Here is a 25574-nt window from a genome sequence, read left to right on the forward strand (position 1 = left end):
GATTGAGATAGGATATCAAGTGTTCTGGTCTATTTTTCAGGTATAAAATACACGAATTAGTAAGTTTGGAAAGTTTATACTTATGAAAGCATACTTGTACAACATTTATCTTTCTTTTTTAATGTGTTTTTGTAAAGATGGAGTTGAAGCGCGTTGCTTTTGCAGTAGAACAGTAGACAAAAGTCGGTCGATTGGACATAATAATGCGTGTCTGAGATATTTGGTATTCACGTACAACAGGAAGTTAGTATCTTTAGACGTATTATTTAAAGAGTAATTTAATGGAATTGACAGATTGATCTTACAAGCAATGTTTCATGCTTATATACTATTCTATACAGATCAGACACCCATCTTAAGAAGAGTAGTAAAAATAATTGAGTGACTATCAAACTTCAAAACTGCATGTACAAGTGTTTGCAGTTGTAAACTTTTAGCACAAATAAGTACAATTGCAGAATTTTTTTTATGTTAAATCACCGTATTTGATATAACCTTATAATACTAGCCAAACAGGGTGAGAAAAAAAGATTCAGTGATTAACCATTCCAGTGGGGCGAGTATAAATTATACCCACATGATGATCTTACTTGTCCCTTATAAAGCTCATTTTTTAGCCAAGTAATAAAAATTAAAAAAAAATTAAAGCTTGTTTTAGATTTCTTTATCTTTTCAAACTAAGTCTGAATGATGTACATATGATATTTATTTATTCAGACTATTTCAGAGTCTTAGTCTCTTGTCCAATGTGGAAGTATTTTATTTCATTTTTGTGACATTATCACTGGATTTTATAAACAGAAGAAAATTATCATGTCAAAAATTTTACTCATCACCAGGGACAAGCGAATTATTACATCCACTTGTCCCCAATCAAATTTCACTCGTCCAAGAAGAGTGGCCGCGAGTGCTTTTTAGCTCACCTAAGCCGAAGGCTCAAGTGAGCTTTTTTGATCACATTTTGTCTGTAGTCCGTCTGTCTGTCTGTCCGTCCGTCTGTAAACTTTTCACATTTTCGACTTCTTCTCAAGAACCACTGGGCCAATTTCAACCAAACTTGCCACAAAGTATCCTTGGGTGAAGGGGGTTCAAGTTTGTTCAAATGAAGGGCCACGCCCTCTCTCAAGGGGAGATAATAAAGAATTAGTGAAAAATTAATAGCATCTTTTAAAAATCTTCTTCTCAAGAACCACAAAGCCAGGGAAGATGAAACTCATGTGGAAGCATCCTCAGGTAGTGTAGATTCAAGTTTGTTCAAATCATGACCCCCGGGGGTAGGGCGGGGCCACAATGGAGGATCAAAGTTTTACATAGAAATATATAGGAAAAATCTTTAAAAATCTTCTTCTCAGGAACAGCAAAGCCCTGATTGATCATATTTTTTGTGGAAGTATCCTCAGGTAGTGTAGATTCAAGTTTGTTCAAATCATGACCCCCTGGGTTAGAATGGGGCCACAATGGAGGATAAAAGTCTGAAATAGAAATGTATAGGAAGATATCTTCTGATGAAGAACTGCAAAGCCATGATTAGTCATTTTGATATGGAAGCATCCTCAGGTAGTGTAGATTCAAGTTTGTTAAAATGATGACTCCAGGGGATAGGGATGGGCTATAATGGGGGATCGAAAATTTTACATAGGAACATATAGGAAAATATCTTCTTCTCAAGAACTGAAAATCATGTTTAGTCATTTTCATATGGAAGCATCCTCAGGTAGTGTAAATTCAATTTTGTTCAAATGATGACCCCCGAGGGTAGGGTGGGGCCCAATAGGGGGATCGAAAGTTTTACATAAGAACATATAGAAAAAAATTTCTTCTCAAAAACTGAAAAGCTATGTTTAGTCATATTGATATGGAAGCATCTTCAGGTAGTGTAGATTCAAGTTTGTTCAAATGGTGACCCAGGGTTCTCCACATTTGAAAATTTAACCATGGAGGAAGCTGCGCAAAGGTGCAATGCGACCAAAAACATGAATGCATGTTAGACTTCCTAACCTTCATTAATCAATGATTGGTTAATTCACAAAACTTAACCACTGCAGCACAAAAAGTTGAAATAACCAATAATTTTTTAAGCTAAAAAATTAAAAATAAAAAAGGATTATGTATCTTAATTACTCTACAAATGTACCAAAATTGTCCAAAACTGTAGGAACATTTTGAAGGAATTTTAAAATAATATTTTGATAGAGTAATCATGGCAACAGTATTCAAAAACTGATATACAGAATTGATGTTGCCTGTTATATAAAACGTTTTATTTAAATATGACTAAAACTGATGAATTGGTAGTAATTTAAAAAAAAAAAAGTTAATAGACACACAAACAAGCGAAAGCCGACATCCTACTAATGCCTAAGTTTTTTTTAACTGCGTGATCTATGAAAACTTACTGGTGGCATACATGGTAAAAGTAACTTAGTTTAACCAGGGGCATTAATTTGCATTACTTTAATTTTGCTTTCACTATTCTGTGTTTTTCTTAACGTTATTTTTTCTACATGAGTTTCCTCCATTGTTTATTCCTCCACGTGCCCGTGCTAAAAATAGCGCCACGCGAAGTTTCATAAAAACGGGAGGTAACTCTAAAACTAAGACGACGATTGGCACTTACGTACATTTTATCAGAAAGATAATAAAGTTAATACTTAAAAACAAAGCATGAGGAATTGATTAAATACAAAGAATAGGAAATTTTGAAAGGGCTCATTTTTTCTGGGCATACCTACTGCTCATTATGATCTGTTATCATATAGTGAACACGTTGGAATTTCCCGAAATTATATGTTTGTGTACTACGTATACAGGATAATTCATTCTCAAGATATTGATCTTCAGCTGATTGACCCTCCATTGTCACGCTTCACAGCATAGTCGCCGATCAGCGACTGTGTTTGTTTAGCACAGCCCGCTTTCCCTCGAGGCATACCAGATGCATGGCAGTCGTAGTATAAACACAATTAACTATTCAAGTCATTAAAAAGTAGGTGTAAATACTAAAATGCAATAAAAATTTAACCATGGCGGCCGCCGATTTTAACCATGGCGCAGCTCGTTTAACCATGGCGCACATAAATTTAACCATGGCGGGTCGCCATGGTAAAACCCCTTGTGGAGAACCCTGGGTGACCCCTGGGATAGGGAGGAACCACAATGGGGGATCAAATTTTTACAAAGGAATATATGGGAAAATTTTTTTAAAATTCAAGCCCTCCCCCCCCCCCCCCCCCCCCCACCGTAATCTTTTCAATACAGAACTGATTTGTGCTTCTGCCTTGCCAATGCCTCAGCTCAATGCCTTGCTCAGGTGAGCGATGTGGCCCATGGGCCTCTTGTTTCACAGGTACCCTGCTTGCACATCATTGCAGCCACATGTAGTTATACCAATAATGTATGATTGTGACACTAAGGATAAAAACATTCCTGAACACAAAGTAAAACTATGAATACTTTCAGGTCTGAAAGACTTGAAAAGAAAATGATATGATGGCAACAAAGAAAGAATCAGACAGTCCCCAGGAACAGGCTAACTCAAATGTCAGTGATGAAAGCTCAAGATTATTCTCAGTTTCAAAAACAATTCCAAACTTTTCCTCAGAGGATGAAGGTGATGAAGTTGCTTATATTGCTCCCAGGTAAGAAAAAGATAAATTTATATTCCTTGACCAACTTTGTGGTCACCTAAGACACTTAATTAAGTAATCATGTTATTGAATGTTTGTATATCTTGCAAAAATTTTATAATTAGCTTACCAACAAAGTTAGGGGGGTGTCAATCCAAAACTGCATAAATGTTGCATCTAGGGATGCACACTACTAGGTTATTAGTTTAGTGTGGGACTTTGCCTTACTTAAAGACAACATTCCTTGAAGTGAGATCTGTAATCTCTGATTATCTATGTTTTTCATTATCTTGTGATTTCTAAACTGTTTTAAAAATATCTTAAAAGATATAAACACCAAAAATTTGTTAAAGTAGCAGTACTTAAGTCATGGGCATTTTGGATCAAATTTTAGGAGAAGGTCCAACATGCAGGGGTGATGCATATAAGGATGCACATTACAGAGTTTCTTTGAATGCTACATCTGACCTATATTCTCTAGATGATTAACCAGGTTAAAGTTTTTGGAGCAGGTCCTTTCCCAAGTAGTTATAAGCCTTACTCTGACCAAACTTGCATGGATGATGCATCTAGGAGTGTACACTTCCATTTGCATTTTGGATCTTTTTTTTTCTAGATGATCAGAGTGAAGTTTTCGAAGCAGGTCAATTCTGTACTAATCTTGCATGAATGATGCATTTTGGAATGTATACTACCAGATGTACTTGGGATGCGTTGTCTGACTTACATTTTCTCTATGATTGAGCAGTTGAAGTTTTTTGAACAAGTCTATTCTCAAGTAACTTTAAGTCCTACCCAGACCAAACTTGCATGAATTTTGCATGTAGGGATGCACATTACCCAAAATAATAATTAGATGTGAGACTTGACTTTTCCTTACTAATAGATAAGATTTGTTCAAGTGAGCTTACATTTACCCACCAGTATGTTTTGTTACAATTTCTGTTATTTTTCTTTTCCAGTCCAGTATTTCTGAAGTTCTCCAGACCCAGAAAGAAACCTCATTATTCTCATGGGAGTGGAAACAACACAAATACTAAGGACAAAAACAACTCTTCCAATGAAGCTTCTTCTAAACAGGCCTCTCAATCAAGTCGAGTGAAAAATGTCCTCAAATTCTCCTCACTCATGGATGAGTCATTTCCTGAGGAGATGAAATTCTCCCCAATATTTAAGTCTAGGTCCTTCATTGATGAGACATTTCCTGAAGAATTTAATTCCTATGCTTTGCCAAAATCAAATCAGAATTTTGAATTGGGTGCAACTAAAGTCCATAAAAAGAAGGGCATAATCCAATCCCCCGAAGCTTTGTGCAGCAATGATAACCAACCTGATTCTAATATCATGGAGAAGGCTCGAAAATACTCTCAGAAAATTGGAAGCAAAATGAGAGCCGAAAAGAAGGCAATTGCAAAACAATATTTTCATGAATTGTTACATTCTTGTGATGAGGAAATAGAAGGAGATGAGGAAGACAAGGATCCAGGCAGTAGGAAAGTTCACAGGAAAAAGAAAAAGAGGAAAGCAGAAGTGGTTGGTGACATTTCATCTAGTAAACATGAGGAACAAGAATATCTCAGCCAGGCAGAGAAACGACACAAGAAGACGTCAATAGTTGCTCAAAAGTCTCGTTTGGATGGGGAAGAGGCCTTGAAGAAAGTACAAGGACGAAAGAAAGACCAGTCCAGTACTGTGAGCAGTGTGACTAAAATTTCTGATATGCAAGCTGATAGCAGTTGTGGTGCTGGGAGAGAGATCTTGGATGGAGATAAAATTCTCAGAGATATGCTGTCCATGGATAGTATGGCACAAAGACATGAAAAACCTCAGAGGAGATGTAGACAAAATCTGTACTCAAATATTCCTAAGGAATTGCAATGGCCATCTTCGTCAGAGTCAGAAAGTGAAGAAGATGATTTGGATTTGAGTATCAGTTGTTCTCAGAAAGGCCACCATAAACCCTCCAGATACTCTCCAGGTCACAGTCATTTGGAGAAAGATATGCAGTCTAATAGAAGAAGGAATGTGACAAGCAATAGTTCTTCTCCTAAATGTAGAAGAAATTTGGATATACAAAGCCATAATGCAGGTGTTTCAAAAGGAGTCAGGGATAATGTGAGGGATCTTTACAACGAGCAGACATGGTTGTATAACAATACAGACTTGTCCGAAGGAGCCACTGCTATGCATTCCAGCCCAGTGAAGATTATCAGCATCAATAAGCATGTTCACCCAGGGGATAAAAAACAACCACCAACAGGTTTAAATTGTACAGAGAAATACCACATGCCTCAACATGAGCATGGCTCAGATCCACAAAATAAAGCTGCCAAAAGGTTTCCGACTGTGATATCTATATCAGATGATGAGTCGATATCAGGAGAGTCATTCTCAGACAGACATGAAGGAGAGGTTTTGGAAGGGAATGCATTACCTACACGAAGGAGTCAACGATTTGCAAGAAAAACCAGACAATCGAGCTTGGAGAGGGGAGAAGCTGAAAATCCCCTTGTCCCCTCCCCAACGTTTATGCACCCTTATAGAAATTCGGGGTTGGCTGCACGCCTAACTGCTGCAGATAGCACAAGCCAAAGAACACCATCTAGAAGTAGTGTAAAAGGTAGTAAATTTATACATTTATTTTAACATTTGAAGCCCATACTTATGAGGTAGTAAAGGTGTTTGTGATCCATGTTTTTGTCTGTAAAATGCTACTTCTCCTACAGTTTTGGTGAACAGTGTTGTTGGTCACCAAAAATAAATATATATGTGAAATTCTTTCAGAGCGAACTTGACACAGTTAAAACTTGAACTTGCAATCAAATTAAGTAGGAAGTTGATATATTAAAGAAGTTTTTTTGTGTACATAACTATATATATATGAAGAAATTATTGACTATTTATCAAGGGAGACCACTGAGACCAAACAGGAATTGTCGTCAGCGCAGTGAGATATTAGCTTCCCCGAGATCACAGAGTGTTTTCCAGGCAGTCAGTGAGATGGAGATGGACGAGGAAATGGCAAGGCGACTACAGGTTAGAGAACTTTAGAATGAAAAACTGTAATAGAACATACAGTAAAACACGCTTATAGCAAAGTGCCAGGGACCAACAGTTTTAGTTCGTTATAAACGTAATTTGTTATATCTGTTTAGTTCACAACAGGTTTTAAAACTATGGGGAATGAATATCACTTTGCTTTAAGCATGTTAAGTGTCATGTCATTATTAGGGATGTCAAGGAATATTCAAGTACTCGACTATCGTTCGATCATACCGACTATCGACAAAATTTTTTTTTAGTTGGTTATTCGTTAAAGATTAGCTACTTAATAATAATAATAATCTTAAATTCAAGGTAAAAAATTGGATCTGCTCAGTTCATTTATTAACGTATCAGTGTTCAGTGTTCTCGTGAATAGAACTCCGAGAAAGACTTAACTGGTCTTCGTTAATTGTTCATGACAAAGGAATTTTTTGGTTTGGCAAGCATGCATTGGCATACTTTGAAAGATGTCAGACCCAAATTGTAAGGTTTCAACCTGCAATTCCGTAAGATCTCATATAATGGAAATATCAATTAATGAAGAATAATTAAACAGCTGTTACATATTTGTTAATACATGTAAATTGGGGGATAGTTATGAGCGTAATTTAAAGGTGTTTCTTTCTTATATTAATATCAATCATTTTAAAATTGTATTGATTGTTTGCAAAAAATCTCATAATTAAAATTTTTTGCAAGCTGTCTTTGTTTTCAAAAGAGGTATGCTTTAATTGTTTAACAATCACGGGTCATTGACAAGACACATTCAAATGGCTTCAGGTAAGAAATCAATAACGGGTACATGTACTAGCTGAATGAAAAGAAAGGATGAATGGGAGCGTTTGATATTCTGTACATATTAATAAAATGTGCAGTAACTATTGTATTTGAAATCAAATACATTGGATACATATATTTATTTCTTCGTAAATGTTAACAATTCAATAATTTGTTGTATAATGGTGATAGCATAGATTAAATATTGTACAGACTAGCAGTCTGTTAAAGACAAACAGAAAAATGACATGAAAAATTAATTTAAATTTCAATGAGTACTCAACTATCGTTCGACTAAAGCCTCCAACTAATCGACTAAGCTGTCTGAATAAAATTGACATCTCTAGTCATTATAAATGTGTTTGTTGTAACCGTGTTTTACTGTATTGTGGTTTCATCAAGAACTTTATTCTTTGGTTTCTTTAGTTTATCCGACTCTATGGCAGTAATTAATGAATAATTATTGATTTATCTTATTCAACAATATTTTTTTTATTACAAATACATTTTTTTATTCATTTTATTGTATAAACACGTAATTTTACATACAAATTAACAATATTATGGCATACATGTTTGAACGTACATGAACAAATTTATGTTTATTCACCCTTTATTTTGGAAAAATGCAATGTCTGACATTGTTTTTTAAGGAGGAAATGGACTTTGAGTATGCCATGACACTGTTCAATGCTGAGAGCCAGGCCCAAACCCCACCTTGTCCCAGGCTGTCGGATTACCACACCCATGATAGTGACTCCCCTACAACAATGCTCACCAGGGGGATGAGACAGTCCACTAGGGGTGAGTGTGACAGATAAGTGTTAACTGCAGTAAATACGAACTAGAGAACAGAGCCATAATTAGTATTAATTTAAAGACAGAATTCATCCTATATATGTTTGTAGCAAAGTAACAAGGGCAAGTAACCCATTCTAAACAGGAACTATGAACACTGAAGGGAGTTCTCAATTAGAAAAGTTTAAAGTGAGGGGGAAAAACATTGAGAAAGTTTGTAATTTTTATTTAGATTCATTTTTCTGTTTTATGAGGCACAAGAATGCCCAGAAAAGTTTCCTATAATTAGCATGGAATTTTAAAAATGTTATGTAATGTAAGTCTTTCAAACTAGATCTGGAGCAGATCCATTCTATTCTGCTTCATTCAGCCATATGGGACATAGTTTTGTCATGTTAATTGTGATGAGGCCTTGCCCTGAAGACACCTTTTAATCATTCTATTAACATGATTAAGTCAACAGACTATATTGCATGCTAAGTATGCCATTGGGGGGGGGGGGGGTATTATGATAACTTTTGTGGAACTTATGGCTCAATGGTCATAGATTTTTGGTCAGTAACCGTAATGTCAAATTTTATGTTTTGTGGTGTGTCCTTAGACAACTTATGAACTTATCAGATATAATGAATTAACATCCATGGTTCTATGCTATAAGTGTATTTCACTGTACATGTATGATAATTCTGCTTCACTTTAGCTTTTTGCAATAAAGCTTTAGCTAACAAGCGTGTAACATCAATTTAGTGTCTTTTAGTGGTTCCCTGTAGGCATGCTTCCCTGTAAATGTTCTATAATATGCCTGGAAATGAGAGATGTTTTTGTTTGTGTTTACAGACATGGATATTGTTCTTGAGTCCTTGTTCCATGAAGAGTCAGAAGATAGCTCTATGGAGGTCAGTTGAATGTTTGTCAATAACACATTAATTTCATAATTATTGTTACTGTGTTGCAAAGTCAAATTAGGATGGAAAGAACAAAATTTTACATTGCTGTCTTCAGCTTTCAACCCTGAAATGTATACTTTTCAATTACATTCCAGTATTCTGTTGCATTCAGTAAACATTCATATGAATGGTCAAAGCTAGGTAACCAGTCAAGTAATCTTTAGAGTTTTCTTTAACATGATAGAGGAGTAAGAAAAATGTCATTGTGTGAGACTTATGAAAAACACAACAGTAACGAGAGAAAAAATATTTTTCATTGCCTAAATTTTGAATATTTGCAAAAAGAGTTGAATTACTGTAACTTTAACTTTTATACAAGAAATTTCAAATTTTCTGCCGAAAGAAGGAACAGGCTTGATAGGGAAAAAATGCTTGAGCTTCAGTTGTCAGTACATGTGAGTTTGGATCTAAATGCTCTAGAATTCCATATTAAGCAGGATAAATTAAGATGTCAGAATTTTTTTCATTTTTAAATGTCATGCTAAACTTATTTTTCCATGTTAGTTTCCTAAATAAAATGAAATTTTTTATGTGTCAAATGTCAAATTTATATGTGTAAATTTATGTGTTATATTCTTGACATATTGAAAATTAAAACATAAACAGCTCAGAATCTTACCATTATTTATGGGCTTAAAAGATGTAAATGTACATGTGTCTCTAGCACCTTTAATTGAAAATTGATTAAATCTAATGCTTGTGATATTTACGATTTAGTTTCTAATATTGATAAATTAAATCTTGACAGAATTCAGTGATGGATTTTCCATTTGGTTCACACATGCTGGTATCACATGGCGTTAATCGACGTGGAAACAGAAATAGAGGTCGTCGTCATGGTGAGAAACAACATCTAGTTTATTTCTTTTGTTAAAAGAGAGATCATGATATTTAAGATTGTTAGTAATTGGAACAATTTTTGGATGACCCAGATAAATGAAACAGTAATTAAAATCATTTTTGAAAAACTTAGAGAAATGAAATTTTTTGAAAGTCAGTATAAATGCAACTATTCTATAATTTTATTTGAGACTTAGATAATATTGCAACTTATTTGAAATACTTTTAGTTTTAGATTGGACAGAGAGGCTTTTGCAGGATGATTTACATCAAGGAAGAAATAACATACCAGTAATTGATTACTTTTTAAACATGTGACTGTATATTTATCTTGTAAATGGGTTACCTAATTTAGAATGTTTTCCTTAAGCAATGTTGTTAAGAGTTTAACCTATGTTTTAAACTCTTTCATATGATTTATATTTTTATAATTACTTCACTTTTTCTTGTGTACAAATGAAATGTTTTGTGAAGAGAAATGTACACATTTATAAAGGTATATATTTTCACTTCTTGTTTTATTTATTTTCAGAGAAGATTGCTTACTCACAACAGAACATTCTCATCCAATGACTTTGAGGTAATTAAGATTTCAAGAACAGATTCATAAGAATTAGATGAAATAAATTCATGTGTTTTAGAGAAAGTTTTTGTATTTACATTTCTTGGGGTTTTGGAGGATATATTAATTTATTTTTTTTTATTATTTCATTCTTTTGATGTTGTGCTAAGTGAAATGTTCTCAAGTGAAGATACATTGTTAAAAAGGTAAAGAAAAGGAGAGATAAAAATTTTTATCAGCATATCTGTGTCACCAAAAAAAAAAAAACTAGAACTACAAATTTATTTGTTAATAATATATGTTAAATACATGTATTTAATGTAAAATTCAAAATTTAATGTGATGGATCCATTGGATTTGTGGAGTAGTAATGATTAGAAATCATATTTCCAATGTTTCACATAACATAGACATCTTATACCTCTGTGACATTCTTTAATTAGGGCACTACTCTGCGGGTGCTCTACAGTGATCAGTCTGTCCAGTCTCCATCCAAAATCACTTGTATGGCTTACAAGTATTTTCTTTCCACCTGGTCCTGTCTAGCTCAAACTTTACTGTAGAATGCCATGGGTAGAGGGTATGCAATAATCAGGAATCAGTTATCTAGATCAAAGATCATATATGAAAAACTTCTCTGTGTAAAGTCCTTGTCCAGAGCATATTTTCTTTCCCACTTGACCAGTTTAGTTTAAAATCCTCATTGACCAGTTTAGTTCAAATTTCACTAGTACATGGTATGCAGAGACCTTGAAACAAATACTAGGTCAGAGGTCAAGGCTAAAACAGATATTTGAGTAAAGTCCTTGCTATGAGCACATTTTCTCTCCCCTCGACCCAATCGGGCTTAAACTTAGAGGGAATGCAATAACATTGAACCAATTTAAAGATCAGGTTAAAAAAATAATTCTGTGTGGAATTCTTGTCTGGGGATATTTTCTCTCCCTTTTGGCTCTATCTGGCTCGTACTTCACCCATACCCGTGGGTTAAGGGTGTGGAGCAACCTTGAACAAGGCTTCTAGGTCAGAGGTTAAGGTCTTGTAGATCTTTGTGTAAAATACTTGTTTACAGTATATTTTATCTCCCCTTGGCCCCCGTGTTGCTCATACCTCGCCAAATGAGTGCCCTCAGGACCTTGACCTTTGACTTACACCTTTACCTAAGGCTTAAGTAAAGGTGTAAGTCAAAGGTCAAGGTCAAACTCCAAATACAGTCATTTACAAGTCCCTTTTAGCTTAGTGTCCTTTCCTAAAAGTGGGACTTTTGGAGATGGTCATCTTCTCAATGATATCTTGTCACTCTTGTAATTGACAGGATCTTTTGAGCATAGCAGAATTACTGGGGGATGTGAAACCCAAAGGTATCTCCAGCGAGGAGGCAACACTCCTCCCAGAGAAAAAATTCCATGCCAACAACAAAATGACTTCCTGTTCCATCTGCATGTGTGACTACATTCTGAATGAGAGGCTGAAAATTCTTCCATGCTTCCACGAATTTCACGGAGAGTGCATAGAAAAATGGATTGTTGTGAGTGCTGATATTAAATAAGAAATTATATTATAGGCTTCTCCTTCCAAGTAATTAAAATTACAAATTGATTTTATCCTAGAGTTGCAATAGCACTACTATACAGTAGACCTTCTCAGGGGAAGAAGTTATTTTAAAAAAAAAACAGTTATAAATTTGTGAAGCATAAGCATCTAATATATTTTAAATCTGTTTGATTGTTCATAAATGTGGTTAAAAAAAATAACAAAATCACAAATCAGAAAGAAAAAGGAAGGTGTCTGGTTGAGAATTTTTTAATTTGAGTATAGACCAAATCATTGCCTTTTTCATTAAAATTTAAAGGTGATTCTCCTATGAATTGTATTGAGATGATATAATTTTTTTTTTCAGACCAATGCCACCTGTCCCATATGTAGAGTGGAAGTCAAAGTATGAAGACATCACATGATTTGCATAAAAAGATCACATGATATGCATAAATAAATCACATGATGATATGCATAAAAATATAGATTACATGTGTCCATGTGTCCTTATACCTCAGCTGTTGCCCCGATGTTAATGTCCTTAATACTTTAAATTTGTGTTGCCATGCTTTACTAGGGATGTTAACATTTATTCCATATTTGTTTTGTGTTTATAGCGCATCATTTATGGTAAATGTTATGCAGATGTAAATATATTACATGTATATCCTTGAAGATTGGAATTCACTTTATTCTTGTACCTGTAAATGCATGATATCCTTGTGGGCATTATACACTTTCTAGGGATGTTGTGTTAATCTGTCTTTCATTTATTGGAGGTCATAAAGCAAAATAATGACAAATTATATTGACTTAAAATCATTAAAAATAAAAGTGGTTATTATCTTTGGGTTGATAAAACTTGCCGTCATATGATAACTTCTGGATTTTTTTCTCTTTGGGATGTATCATAAAGCTTTTGTTTCCTAAAAACTTTTTTTTTTTTGCATGCATGCATGAAGGCTTATAACATTTATTGATACTTTAGGAAAGTTAACAAAAAAAATAAATGAGCATTATTTTTATTCAAATGATATGCAATATGCGTGCACCTTTAAATCAGCTGTTAATTGTTGAGTGCTCTACTCTCCTCAAAGAAGGAAGTGGGGCAAACTACAACAACTGAATTAATTAAATTTATATCTACATGTATTTAATGTTTATGTCTTATGAAAGAAAAAAGTGCGAAGTATCTTTTTAATGGATGCTAGTGGTATTTGCGTTTGACAGAGACAAATTTTGATTAGTTACTTGTTGTAGTGGAGATTTGAAACTTCACCATGATAAAAAAAATTACCATGTTATCAGTAAGATTCAGGGTAAAATGTTGCACTCGGTGAGAAGCTTTTCTGAAAAAAAGCAAAAGTTTAAAGAGGTGGTTCTGTGGTTGAAGTCTCACAAATGTGGATTTATTGTGTTCACAACTTTTTTTAGTATTGACAAAGCTGTTCTTACCATAAAACTGTAAACTAAAGAAAGTATTGTAAGCAATGATAGATAATTATTAGTAATTCTCTAATTTGTAAACATTTGTTTCTTAATGTATCTGTTGCCTCAAGAAAGTACATTGTACTTTGTAGATTTTTTTTTTTGTTTTTAATCCATTTTGGAACAAATTTCCCATACAGTACTGTAGTGTTTTTCACTTGTATATTTTGTTTTCTAGTGCATGTATATTACATGCTGCTTATTATGAAAGGTTCTAGTCCAGAGTTTATCAAGTTTTGTAGTTTTGTGCCTGAAAAGAAAAGCATCTTTTCTTTGGGTTTGATGTTGTGAGAAATGTACAATAAGAATTAATTATAGCAATTATGACCTTGAAAATCTCTTCTTTTTCAACTCACCTGAGTCCAAGGTCTGATCAAAAGATGTTCATCTTTTCTGTTGTCCATGCGTCGGATGTAAACTTTCACATTTTCATATTCTTCTCCAGAACCATTGGGCCAATTTCTACCAAACTTGCCACAAAGCATCTTAGGGTGAATGGGATTCAAGTTCGTTCTATTGAAGGGTCACCCCTCATTCAAGGGGAGATAATAAAGAAATGGTGAGAATTTGGTGGTTTCTTTAATAAATCTTGTTTTCAAGAACCACTAGGCCAGAAAATGTGAAATTTATGTGAAATCTTCTTGACCTAGTTTAAATTCAATTTTGTTGAAATCATGGATGACCCCAGGGGTAGAGTGGGGCCACAGTGGGGGCTCAAAGTGAACAAAGGCATGAATTGAAAAAAAAAAATCTTCAAAAATCCTGTTCATAAGAACAAAAGGACCATGTTTAGTCATATTAATATGCAAGAATCCTCAGGTAGTGTAGATTCAAGTTTGTTCAATTCATAGTCCCTAGGTGTAGGAAAATAGAGTTTTACTTCATAAATTATAGGATTTTTTTTTTTTAAATTAGCAGGGTCACATTTAATAATTAATATGCAAATATTTCTAAGTTGTGCAGATTCAAGGATTTTTTTCAAATTCTGGATCTTAAGCTAAAATTGGGAATCAAATTCAAATTTCACATATTAAATGTATATCAGAAAAATCTCCAAGTCCATGTTAGTCCTATTGAAAAATTCCCATGTTGAGTGGGATCAAGTTCTGCTTAATCAGAACCATTTTAGGCTAGGATGGGTCACCATATGGTGTTTAAATTCTTCATAAACAAAGAGGTAAAAAAAATATTTTAAAAGTTTTCTTCTGATGAACAGTGAGACTCAGGTGAGTGTTGTGGTTCATGGGTATCATGTTTTTTTTCATTGTTTGAAAGAATTCAAGATGTAAAATGATTGGAATAAAATTAAAACTACAATATAAGTAAAATGAGTATAATCTTAACTAAAGAGAAAACACTGTGTTCAAATTTTCTTTCCTTAGATGCAGAAGTGTATTATCATAGTTACAGATAGACCTGTTAAAGAATTTGTATCAAAAGTTTATATTAAAAGTCTCATTAAATTACAGGAAACTGAATGTTTTTTCTCTGTTTTATGATTGTTAATTCAATAACTAGAGTTCTAGAAGGAAGTATTTAAAAGGATCACTCTATTCTGAGAGGTGCAGTGCATCGGCATTCCTACATGGCTGAAAGAGTATTCATACTTTATAGAGCAATTCAACAAACTAATTGGTTACATGTTATTAATAGGAAAATGGATGTGTTGGTAAGAAGATGGGTGAACTTGACAAGTGAAAAGCCTATAGTGTGGCAAACATGAAGGTTAAAAATTAAATTGTAATTATATCAAAAATTTCCTTGATATTTCATCTAACATTAAAATATACTTTATGTAAAATCTCTACAATTTTCAAAAATCTCACAAAGATTGAAATTATTTGCTTATGAAATATTATACACACACTAAAGAGGGCAAAAAGAGTCATTTTCTCCCACTATAACACTGTTGTTTGTTATGAGTGGGTCTTCGCTCCATTTTTTTTGAAAGTTAATCCTCAAAGTTTGTATAAAAATATATAAAATTTTTGGTTTCCAAAAACATGGCGCAAAGACCCACTATACCTTAAAAATATACTTTTATGACAAAGCATTCGCATCTGTTCTAGAAATACTTGAAGTCCATAAAGTCGAGGGTCATATCACAAACATTATTTAAATGCCACTATTCATCAGGACTTGTGTAGTCTAGTGGTTAGCGTGCTAGTCTCGAAAGAAAATGATACTCAGGATTTTTATTGCTAGAGTTCAAATACCACATTATTTTTTTTAATAAAAGAATAAATTTTGCCAAGAAAATGTTCCTCAGAAAAGTTTTGTTTATTATAATTTCATAAATTTCAATATTGAAAACTTTACTCTAAATACATGTACTAAATTGAAATGATTTTTAGCTCACCTCGACGAAGTAAATATTAGCCCTACCTTGACCAAACTTGCATGGATGATGCATCTAAGGATGGACACTACCACAGTTGCTTTGGATGCTGGTTCTGACCTAGATTTTCCAGATAAGTGACCAGGTTAAAGTTTTTGGAGCAGGTTCATACCCAAGTAACTATTAGCCCTACCTGGACCAAACTTGCATGGATGATGCATCTAGGGATGGACACTACCACACTTGCTTTGGATGCTGGATCTAACCTAGATTTTCCAGATGAGTGACCAGGTTAAAGTTTTTGGAGCAGATTCATTCCCAAGTAACTATAAGCCCTACCTGGACCAAACTTGCATGGATGATGCATCTTTGGATGTGCTTCGGATGCTGGATTCGACCTAGATTTTCCACATGAATGAATTTTCGCCAAGGTTCAAGGTAGTCAGAAAAGCATTAATAAGTGATAAGATGATGGAAAATATATCCAAAGGTGGAAAATAAATCATTTGTTCAGTTACATGGACAACACTTCAATGATCTAAGAAAGCAAGGATATGTGAACCCATCATCAATATGGCAAGTGTACACAAAACACATGACATCACAAGTCAATCATATCTCTTACTTTTAGGTCACTGTTGGAAACTCATAGTTGATCGACAGAGATTGATCACCAGAAAAGAATACACTGTGCCTTTTGTAATCAGTGATCAGTTTTTGAGATAGAGCATTGCATAAATTAAAATGGTAATAATTCCTTCAAAGATCATCACAATAAATGTAAGATCATCACAACAAATGTTCTGTTTTACAATAATTTATTCAGAACTGTATCTGATAGCACAACAATAAATACTTTGTTCCAACAAGTTCAATCAACAGTTATATCCCTTTGAAAATTTAAATCTCATCTCACTAGCACAAAAAAATATCAAAACAATACATAATTAATGACAAAAAAATAATCAGTAACATTCATATTTTTATCTTAGGTACATAGGGACTGTTCTTTTTTTCCAGGAGACATTCTTTAGCTGGGATACATGTACATGATTGACACGACACATGACTGCAGATTTCACTATGTTCTTTTGCCTATACAATCATATACATGTACACATAACAATTACTTGAGGTAAGAATGACTGAACATTTAAAATATATTTTCACATTTGACAACATATTTAAAAAAATATTAAACAAAACAAAAACCTTCTCACTATTTTTAGGAGTTAAACTTTTTAGGAGTTAAACTCTCATTCTTGACAGCTCTAATGAATTAATTAAAGTTAACCACAATCACACTTTGCAGTACTTGCTGTAATAATTTATTGCAATATCTTCTTTGCTTTATTTCATCAATGAAATAAATGAAGATAACGAACAGTGATCAATCTCAAAATAAAAAACTAGAAAATGTACTAATCTGTGAAAAGGGCATAAAGCAAAGATCCCTGGGAATTTCAGAGGATCCAACGAGAGGATATTTATAGGATACTGAGACATATGTAGCTACATAATTACTGGTACTAGCCAAAAAAATGAGGTACAGCAATATACATGTAAATACTGGCATTCCTGTATTTTTTTTCACAATGTTAAAAATTTTACCTACATCACAATTAGAGCAAAAAAAAAAAAAAAAAATTAAATACAAGCACCTAAAAATCATGTCCAGACATAAAACAAATGAACAACAAAATGCTTCTACCGGTACTAAAAAAATCAATAAGAAAAGTTTCTATTTGTAGATTATTGCATATTTTTTTTAGTAATTTATTTGCATACTAAAGGTAATAACTTTTGCAAGTTTCAGTATACAATCTTATTCTTACAAATTACTTAACAAATAATATTTGGTCATATGAAATGTCAAGCTGACAAAAAAAAAAAAAGTCACTGGAAGAGAAATGATACCTGTATATAACCAATTCCTCTGTTTGATAACATTTTTACATCATCCCCTAGAACATCATGAGTAAACTCTTGAATGAACAGATGTACATATTATGCTTTAATATTTGAAAAAATAGATATCTCCAAGTGTGTGTCTCGACCTAATATTGTCTAATTCTATCTCCTGCAACTAGTGATACTAATTAACGAATAATTGAACACCCCATCCCCTCCCCCCAACCAGATGCTTGCACTTTAAACTTTCATTTTCATGCAGCAAAATTAAAAAGAGGCTGATTTACCAAAAGGCTCACAATAAAAAGTCTCAGTAGCAATTTCAGTTCTCTTTTTCTTTAGTACATAACTTTTACCTTGGGAATAATTTACCGGCTACATTTACAACGAGGGTCATGGTCAAAGCTGGATAGGGATTGCCAGAGGTCAAGGTCAAACAGGATCACTGGGACAATGTATTACAATCACACTTTGTTCAATCATGACAAAATAGAGAATTTATGATATGGCACTAATAGTAAGATCTATAACATAACTTTTAGAAAAGAAAGCAATCTGAAGTAAGACAGCAAAAGTATTATCACAGAATATATGTATATACTTAATGTTTGCAAACATCAGTCAATCTAGTGGATAAACTTGGTACACTTTCCTTAAATTATCTTATGTACATAAGATATGTGTATCCATTTAAATACAACAACAAAAAATTACATCTAACTGCTAGGTATATTATATCAAAATCATGATAGTTAACAACAATTTCTTTCATAATTGTGACAATATATAAAGATGAATTGTCGGGAATGTGTCAACAAATAGGAATAAATATAAACACAACTGACATATTAAACTCATTCCATTTTCAGCACAATTATTTGACTCTTCATTAACAACCTAGTGTCATAACCTTGATTTTTTTGTGATATTGTAAACCTGGACATTTTTGGGGGTTAATTTGGGATTTTGTTTTCAAAGTTTCTGATAAGGGAATGCATGTAGTTTTGAAAAATAAGGAAAATGGATTGATCATTCAGGGCTTTCAATCGTCTTTTATTGGGGCAGTTCAAAGGCCCCTTCCCAATCTAAAAAGGTACCTTTTTTCCAACTGAATATGTTGATTTTCTCAATAGTCAAATCCCCCCAATTAAAGAAAACATATTTTGATCTGTATTGCAAAATAGAAATTTAGTTGATAACAAACACCAGAAACCCAATACATCATGATTTTAAAGTATAATGGTTATCCAAAAATTCCCTGAAAGGTTGCAATTTTTCCCAAATTTTAAGGTCCCGGCCCCAGTCCCAAAAAGTGGTCCGAGAGCTCTGTCATTTAAATAGTATATTTCATCATGAAAAGAACATTTCATGTGGGTGTTTAATTTAGCGAAGTTTCTCTTGTTACTGTAAGCCAACTATGATTCACAATTAAACAGTCTGACATTAATTCACAACAATTAATTTTCATAACTGAGGAAATACACAACTAAATACATGACCAGACTCACTGATAAATCTGGCACACAAATAAAAAGTTGGTATACAGTGCTCCCTCACAAAAATTTCCACATTTAGAATAAACAATATCCTTAAATCGTTAACACTTATCTGTTAATCATATCAACAAATAAATTCACTAATTACTAATTTAGCAACTTATAACTAGTATACCAAACTTTCTCAACAAAAAGTACTAAGTCATCATGTTTTGTGTCCCGGTTTGTCCGCTAAGCTCACTAGGTAACCTCTGACCTCTGTCTCATACTCAAGGTCATCTGGCTTCTCTGTTAAGACCCAGGTCTCATCAATGCTTTCCACTCGTTCACGGCAAATGGGGCATGTTTTGCTTGTCACATTCCTACAAAAATTGAAAAAATCATGTTTTGTTTTTGCTTGGTTTAAGTATTTATTTATCAAGCTCAGATAACTCTTACATTAAATATGTTATTGTAAACAAAATAAATCTTTTTTTTGCATATTTCTAAGAGACCTGTTTATTTGTTTTCAATCTCAGAAAACGTACCACTGGAATTCACAGTTCTAATTACACATGTACATGTAATTAACACATTAAGAAATAGATAACATGTACCTGTAAATCAAAATTCTTCATAAAATAAAAAGTTTATCATCAAGTTTAATTTCTCAAATGAAAACTACCTTGATAATACATCATCAAATACATGATTTTTTTTATATATCTTTATTTTGCACATTATAACAGTAATACAAAATCATTGTAATTTTATGCAAGTTTTCAGTACTTACCATGTGTCTATACACCCCTCACAGAACTGGTGAGCACATGGCAGTATGATCTCGGACCTGTTCTCCATACATATACAGCATTCATTATCATCCTCCTCCTGTCCAACACTGAAACACAGAACACGTATTCCAAATACAGTTGAACTTGGTTACCTTGAACACTGATATCTCGAATACCATGGATATATCGAAGTCATTTGGAAGTCCCAACTACTTTCTCTTGTTTTTAACCTCAGTATCTTAAGGTTAAATACTCTGATATCTCGAAGTTTTTTCTTGGCCACTTCGAGTTTGAGATAACATACCTATACAAGAATATGGGCAGATTGACATATCTTTGACCTCTACTGATTCAGTATTTCTTCCAACAAGACATGCATGTCAGTACCACAGTCTACTTCTTGATTTTTTTGTTATGTTCAAATCATGCACTTTAAAATTTTGAGAAAAATTTTTCATAAATCTTATCGATGTACATGAAACTTCATTTTTCCCTTGCTTTTTTAATCAGGGCAAAATATATTGTGTACTAATCATTTTTACTTTGAATTTCCCTAATATATATTTGTTTCCAAATGGTGAAAATATCTATATAAAGTTCCTACCCCTCAAATATGACACTAGCACAAATGTCATTGGGCAAACTGCTGAGTCGACCCTTCTCCTGCTCCCTGGCATTCAGATTGGCCACCTGGTCCGAGATCTCACGATACAGAACTACATACTGCTTGAGATTTAGTCTTCTCTGAGACTCCACTCTGTTTAGATGAGTATTAACCTGAATAAAAAAATAATTCTATGAACAGATATGATGTGAAAAATGCAAAACACTTGGATTATCCAGAAAGTTTGTAAACAAACTTGTAAATTTTTAGAAAATTTATTGATTTTTAATACTTTTTGGGTCACTGATGAAATCCTTTGAAGATTCACACAAAATTTTATAACTTAAAAAACTGTACTGTACTAACAACTGTTGTAACATTTTTTTTAATCAATTGCAAGGATAAGATGAAATTGGCTGTTTTGCAAATAAGCAATTGACAGCTGCAAATATAATTTTGATCAATTTTGACATGTTTTTTTTATTAAAACAAATGAATTTCTTTACATTAGAATTGATTCTTACATTTTATGACAAGAGGCCCATGGGCCACCATGATCACCCGAGTCACTATGGCCCTTCTGTTCTTTATCAGCAGATTTTTTCCCTATATATTCCTATGTAAAATTAAGATCACACATTGTTGCCACATCCTACACCAACCCCCTTGGGTCATGATTTGAGGACTAAATGAGGATGCTTCCATATAAAAATGACTAATCGTGGCTTTGCTGTTCTTCGTTTTCCTATATATTCTTATGTAAAACTTTGATTGCCCATTGTGACCCCCTACCCCGGGGGGTCATGATTTGAACAAACTTGAATCTAAAATACCTGAGGATGCTTCCATATAAATATGACTAATCATGACTAAGTATTCTTGTGAAGAAGACTTTTAAAGATACTTCCTATGTATACCCATGTAAAAATCTGATGGGCCATAGTGGCCCCACCCTAACCCAAGGGGTCATGATTTGAATAAATTTGAATCAATGCTTTAGTCAGGAAGCTTTCACTTAAGCTTCATCTTTTCTGGCCCTGTGGTTCTTGAGAAGGAGATTTTTAAATGACCCACCCAATTTTCACTATTTCCACTATTTCCTAATTATCCCCCCGAGGAGGAGGGCGTGGCCCTTCATCACAGTTTGTTGAATTTTTTAAATTTGACATAGTTAAAGATTCTGCTGGAAAAAGTTTTGTCAGACCAGATACATGTACCTTATCTTGTACAGAAAAGAATATACATAACTGCACCAAAATGCCCCTTGTTTTCAACATATTCCATCTCACAATTTTCTTTTCTTACAGATGGACAGTCTCTAATCAGAGACATAAATAACATGTTTAATGTCACTGCTTTATCAAATTTGATCGACCACCATTTATACTCAGCCATGTCTGTTTGATTTTGTGACCTTCACCTGCCCATCCCGATCCAGATCTATAAAAAATTTGCATCATGCTGATTTTTTAGTCAATTTGAGCAATGTTTTCTGGTAAGTTATTGGTCCAGACAATTTTTGGCGGGCCTTGTCAACAGGACTGACAGTTTTTGACAACTCTGTTCATTTGAACAAACTTGAATCCAATTCACCCAAGGATACTCTGCGCCAAGTTTGGTTGATATTGGCCCAGTGGTTCTAAAGAAGAAGATGAGAATGTGAAATATTTATGTCAATGAAGACAACGTCATCAACAGGGATTAAAATGATGACAAATTTTGATCAGAAAAACTCAAGACTTTGGCTCAGGTGAGCTAAAAATCTGTTGTGCCCAATGTTCCAAATTCAGAGACAATTCTTTCATTCTTTGATTGTAAATTTAACTTAAAAAATATCACACTGATTAGACCTAATATTTTGCTTCCAAATTTGAATGTTAATTGATTTTAATTACTTTAAAACATATCTGTCTAAAAAACAATTCCTATAAATATAACTCCTACATGTATATAAAATGTTCTAACATAATTTGTAAGAGGAACTTAACCTAAAGTCACATATGAAAAAAATGAAATTTTATGCAGAGTTTATTCGATACTTAATATGTTTCACACCTCTTCTCTGTATGTTACTACATAACTAATTATGGTGATGAATTAATCTTACTTTCTGGCAGATGATTTTGACTGTAGGTTTCCAGAATATGGAGGCATCTGTACCACGTTCCACTGAGAACAGTAGTTGTTTTCCTCTTCGGTCACAGAAAGTTGATGTTCTGGAATATTGGGATAAATGTATTGATTATCATAATATTTTTCGAATATTTTCAAACAATTGGTACATTCATTACAGTAAGTAAACTGATCAATAAAATATAATTTTTCAATCATTTTTTGAGATATGAAACTAGTAAAATGGTACATTTCACTTCTTCCAAATACCACTAGCAGTAATAATGTGCTATAAATAAGAATGCCTTCCATTATTTAAAAACAAGCTAAAACCTTACAATGAATTCAGCTCCTGAACAGAACGAAGGAAATCTGAGTATGAGAGATTGGCCAGACATTTCAGGATGATGAGATGGGATCGCAGTTTACTGTGCACAATTCCAAATGTCTGCTCGGGATTAGGAAGACTGTTACCTTGCCCCATTCTGCAGTAACTAAGAAATAATAATCCAACTTGATAAAGCAAATAAAAAACAATGTACCATGATAAACATATGTTTCTATTGCACAAATTTAATGCATGCAAAGCTGAATTTAATAAAGATTGTGCATCTTTTGGCTTTAATATCCTTAAATTATAAGTCATTCATTCACTAACAACAGATGTATTATAGACTACTATTAGCATAATCAAATTTTAAACAGTTTGCCTTAGATCCCTTCAGCATAATGTCAATAACTCAGTTTAAAAGCTTTTCATCCAGCTCTTGCCATATTTCTCATTGTCTTTATACTTTCCAATAAAATAAAACATTCAAGCATTAAAAGATTAACAGCAGAAAAGCTACTGATATAATACCACTGAAAAATATGACAGTGTACTTATGTTCAATTATGACTCCATAAAAATCCCAAAATTCCCTTATACGTTTTTTTTTTCACATACATAGTGAATTAGCTCAGAAGGGGCTTAAGGGGCACATAAATGCTGTTGGCAAAGCTCAGACAATAAGTTTAGTAGTCTACTACTCATATCTTTTTTCCTTATGATTGATGTCAAGTGATCTGTATAAAAAAAAATTGAAAAAAAAAATGCTAGGAGAGAGCATTGGGTTGATAAATAAGCTTACAATTATCAATATAAGGACATGTTTACATCTACATAAACAAAATTCAATTTTACACTCAGGTGATTGAGGTTTTGCAACAATAACTGTCCATGATAAGCATTGGCTAATTTAGCAACAACTATGGAATTTGACAGTTCAAAATCTACATTTGTAATCTTGTACTTTTTTGCTGGTGCATAATCAATGGGGAAAAAGTTAAAAAGACAGATTTTCCTAAACAATATTTCAAGATGTGCCGGATTATCATTATAAATCAAGTCTTAGAATAATGGTGATATTTGCCATTGAATAGCAAAAGTTAGAATATTGGTAAGTTAGTTGTTGCTATCAGCAACACAGGATTTTGCACAATCTGAGCAAAAACCGTATACAATATACAAAACCACATGAACTGCGGGTAGTATGCAACATTTATTATTTAGTCTAATTCATCCTCAGCCGTTTATGTCCAAGTTGAAAAGGGGGATAGATTCAATTAACTTATTTCTGATTCATCCATTCTTCATTTTCCTTGTTGCTTAAGAATATTTATTTGAATGTTTTATCAAACACATATATTAATTAGCGAGTGTTATTGTGCTCTTAAATATCACCAATATAAGACAAACAAATCGCATTGCGTAATGCCATCAGATGATGGGAGAACCCAAGATCAGTGTCTTTTGATGTTTAAAGGTCCTTCAACCTGTTTACCAGTCATTTTCATTTCCTTAAAAATTTAATCTTGTTCATCAATATCTGAATCTTAATTCATAATAATGATTAAGAAGGCAAACTGAAACTTACAGCATGAATGATGATGGGTTGGATGCTAAATATTTAGCCCTCTTTCCTTAGGTAGCTCAAACCTGAACGTATTCGGAAACATTTTATCTTAATTATGTTTTAAAAAATTTATCTAGTTGTATAATTTTTTTTTATCAAAATCATATTGCTATTATAATGTTATTTCTTGATCAGATAAAAGAAATTAGTGATAAAGTCAAACTTGTTTTAGTAAGAAGTAGTGTGTACGAATAAATAAATGTTTGAAATGACTTACACCTGCATTCCGGAAATATTTGCAACAAAACAGGAAGCTTTATTTCGCAGTTGACTCACCTGTCGCACCTTTCAGGTAAGAGTTGTTGATTTATAATATTCAGAATAATGTATGTTTCTTATAATATCCAGCATATTCAGTTAGCTGCAATGAGTTCAAATTTACAAAGTTTTTAGAACTAACTGTTTAATGTTTTGCAAAGTCTACCTTCAATGTTTTAAAACTTTACGAAAAACTGAATTAATATTCGATTCTTTAGTTGGACTAACGCTGTTTTTACTTCATATTTGGAGAAAAACTGGTTTCCTCTATGATTTTTATTTTGTGGTGTACTTTACAGAGATAATTGGTTGTCAGTTAGGAAAGAATCCCTAGAGTTTTACTAATGTCTCTTGCTGTACATGCTGTATACATGATTGTTATGAAATATTTGGTCAGACATTGACAAAAGGCGACTATTGGTAGTATAGCTACTCATGATAATCAATTATATTTTTGAAATGTTTTCAGTTCAAAACTGTGTGGTCTTTATTCAGGATTATCCATAAT

The 25574-nt window shown here is 33.2% G+C and overlaps 2 protein-coding genes across 2 annotated transcripts; one reads left to right on the forward strand and one right to left on the reverse strand.

The window, feature by feature from the left end:
- LOC133184607 (uncharacterized) lies at positions 1–15097 on the forward strand. Its single transcript, XM_061319698.1, has 11 exons — positions 1–40; positions 3460–3638; positions 4589–6246; positions 6535–6662; positions 8102–8252; positions 9084–9142; positions 9942–10032; positions 10263–10324; positions 10566–10613; positions 11911–12123; positions 12496–15097. Exons 2-11 carry the CDS (start codon positions 3487–3489, stop codon positions 12538–12540), a joined length of 2607 nt encoding a protein of 868 aa, XP_061175682.1. The 5' UTR covers positions 1–40; positions 3460–3486; the 3' UTR covers positions 12541–15097.
- Positions 15098–17673: 2576 nt separating this feature from the next.
- On the reverse strand, positions 17674–24794 carry LOC133184476 (RING finger protein 141-like). The gene is made up of 6 exons (XM_061319598.1): positions 24770–24794; positions 23192–23347; positions 22849–22957; positions 20742–20914; positions 20137–20244; positions 17674–19726 (listed from the first exon to the last, which is right to left on the reverse strand). Exons 1-6 carry the CDS (start codon positions 24772–24774, stop codon positions 19570–19572), a joined length of 708 nt encoding a protein of 235 aa, XP_061175582.1. The 5' UTR covers positions 24775–24794; the 3' UTR covers positions 17674–19569.
- Positions 24795–25574: the final 780 nt, after the last annotated feature.

Source organism: Saccostrea echinata, unplaced genomic scaffold, assembly GCF_033153115.1.
Source record: "Saccostrea echinata isolate AGI-Se365-2 ecotype Australia unplaced genomic scaffold, CSIRO_AGI_Sech_v1 ptg000001l, whole genome shotgun sequence".
Lineage (NCBI taxonomy): Eukaryota > Metazoa > Mollusca > Bivalvia > Ostreida > Ostreidae > Saccostrea > Saccostrea echinata.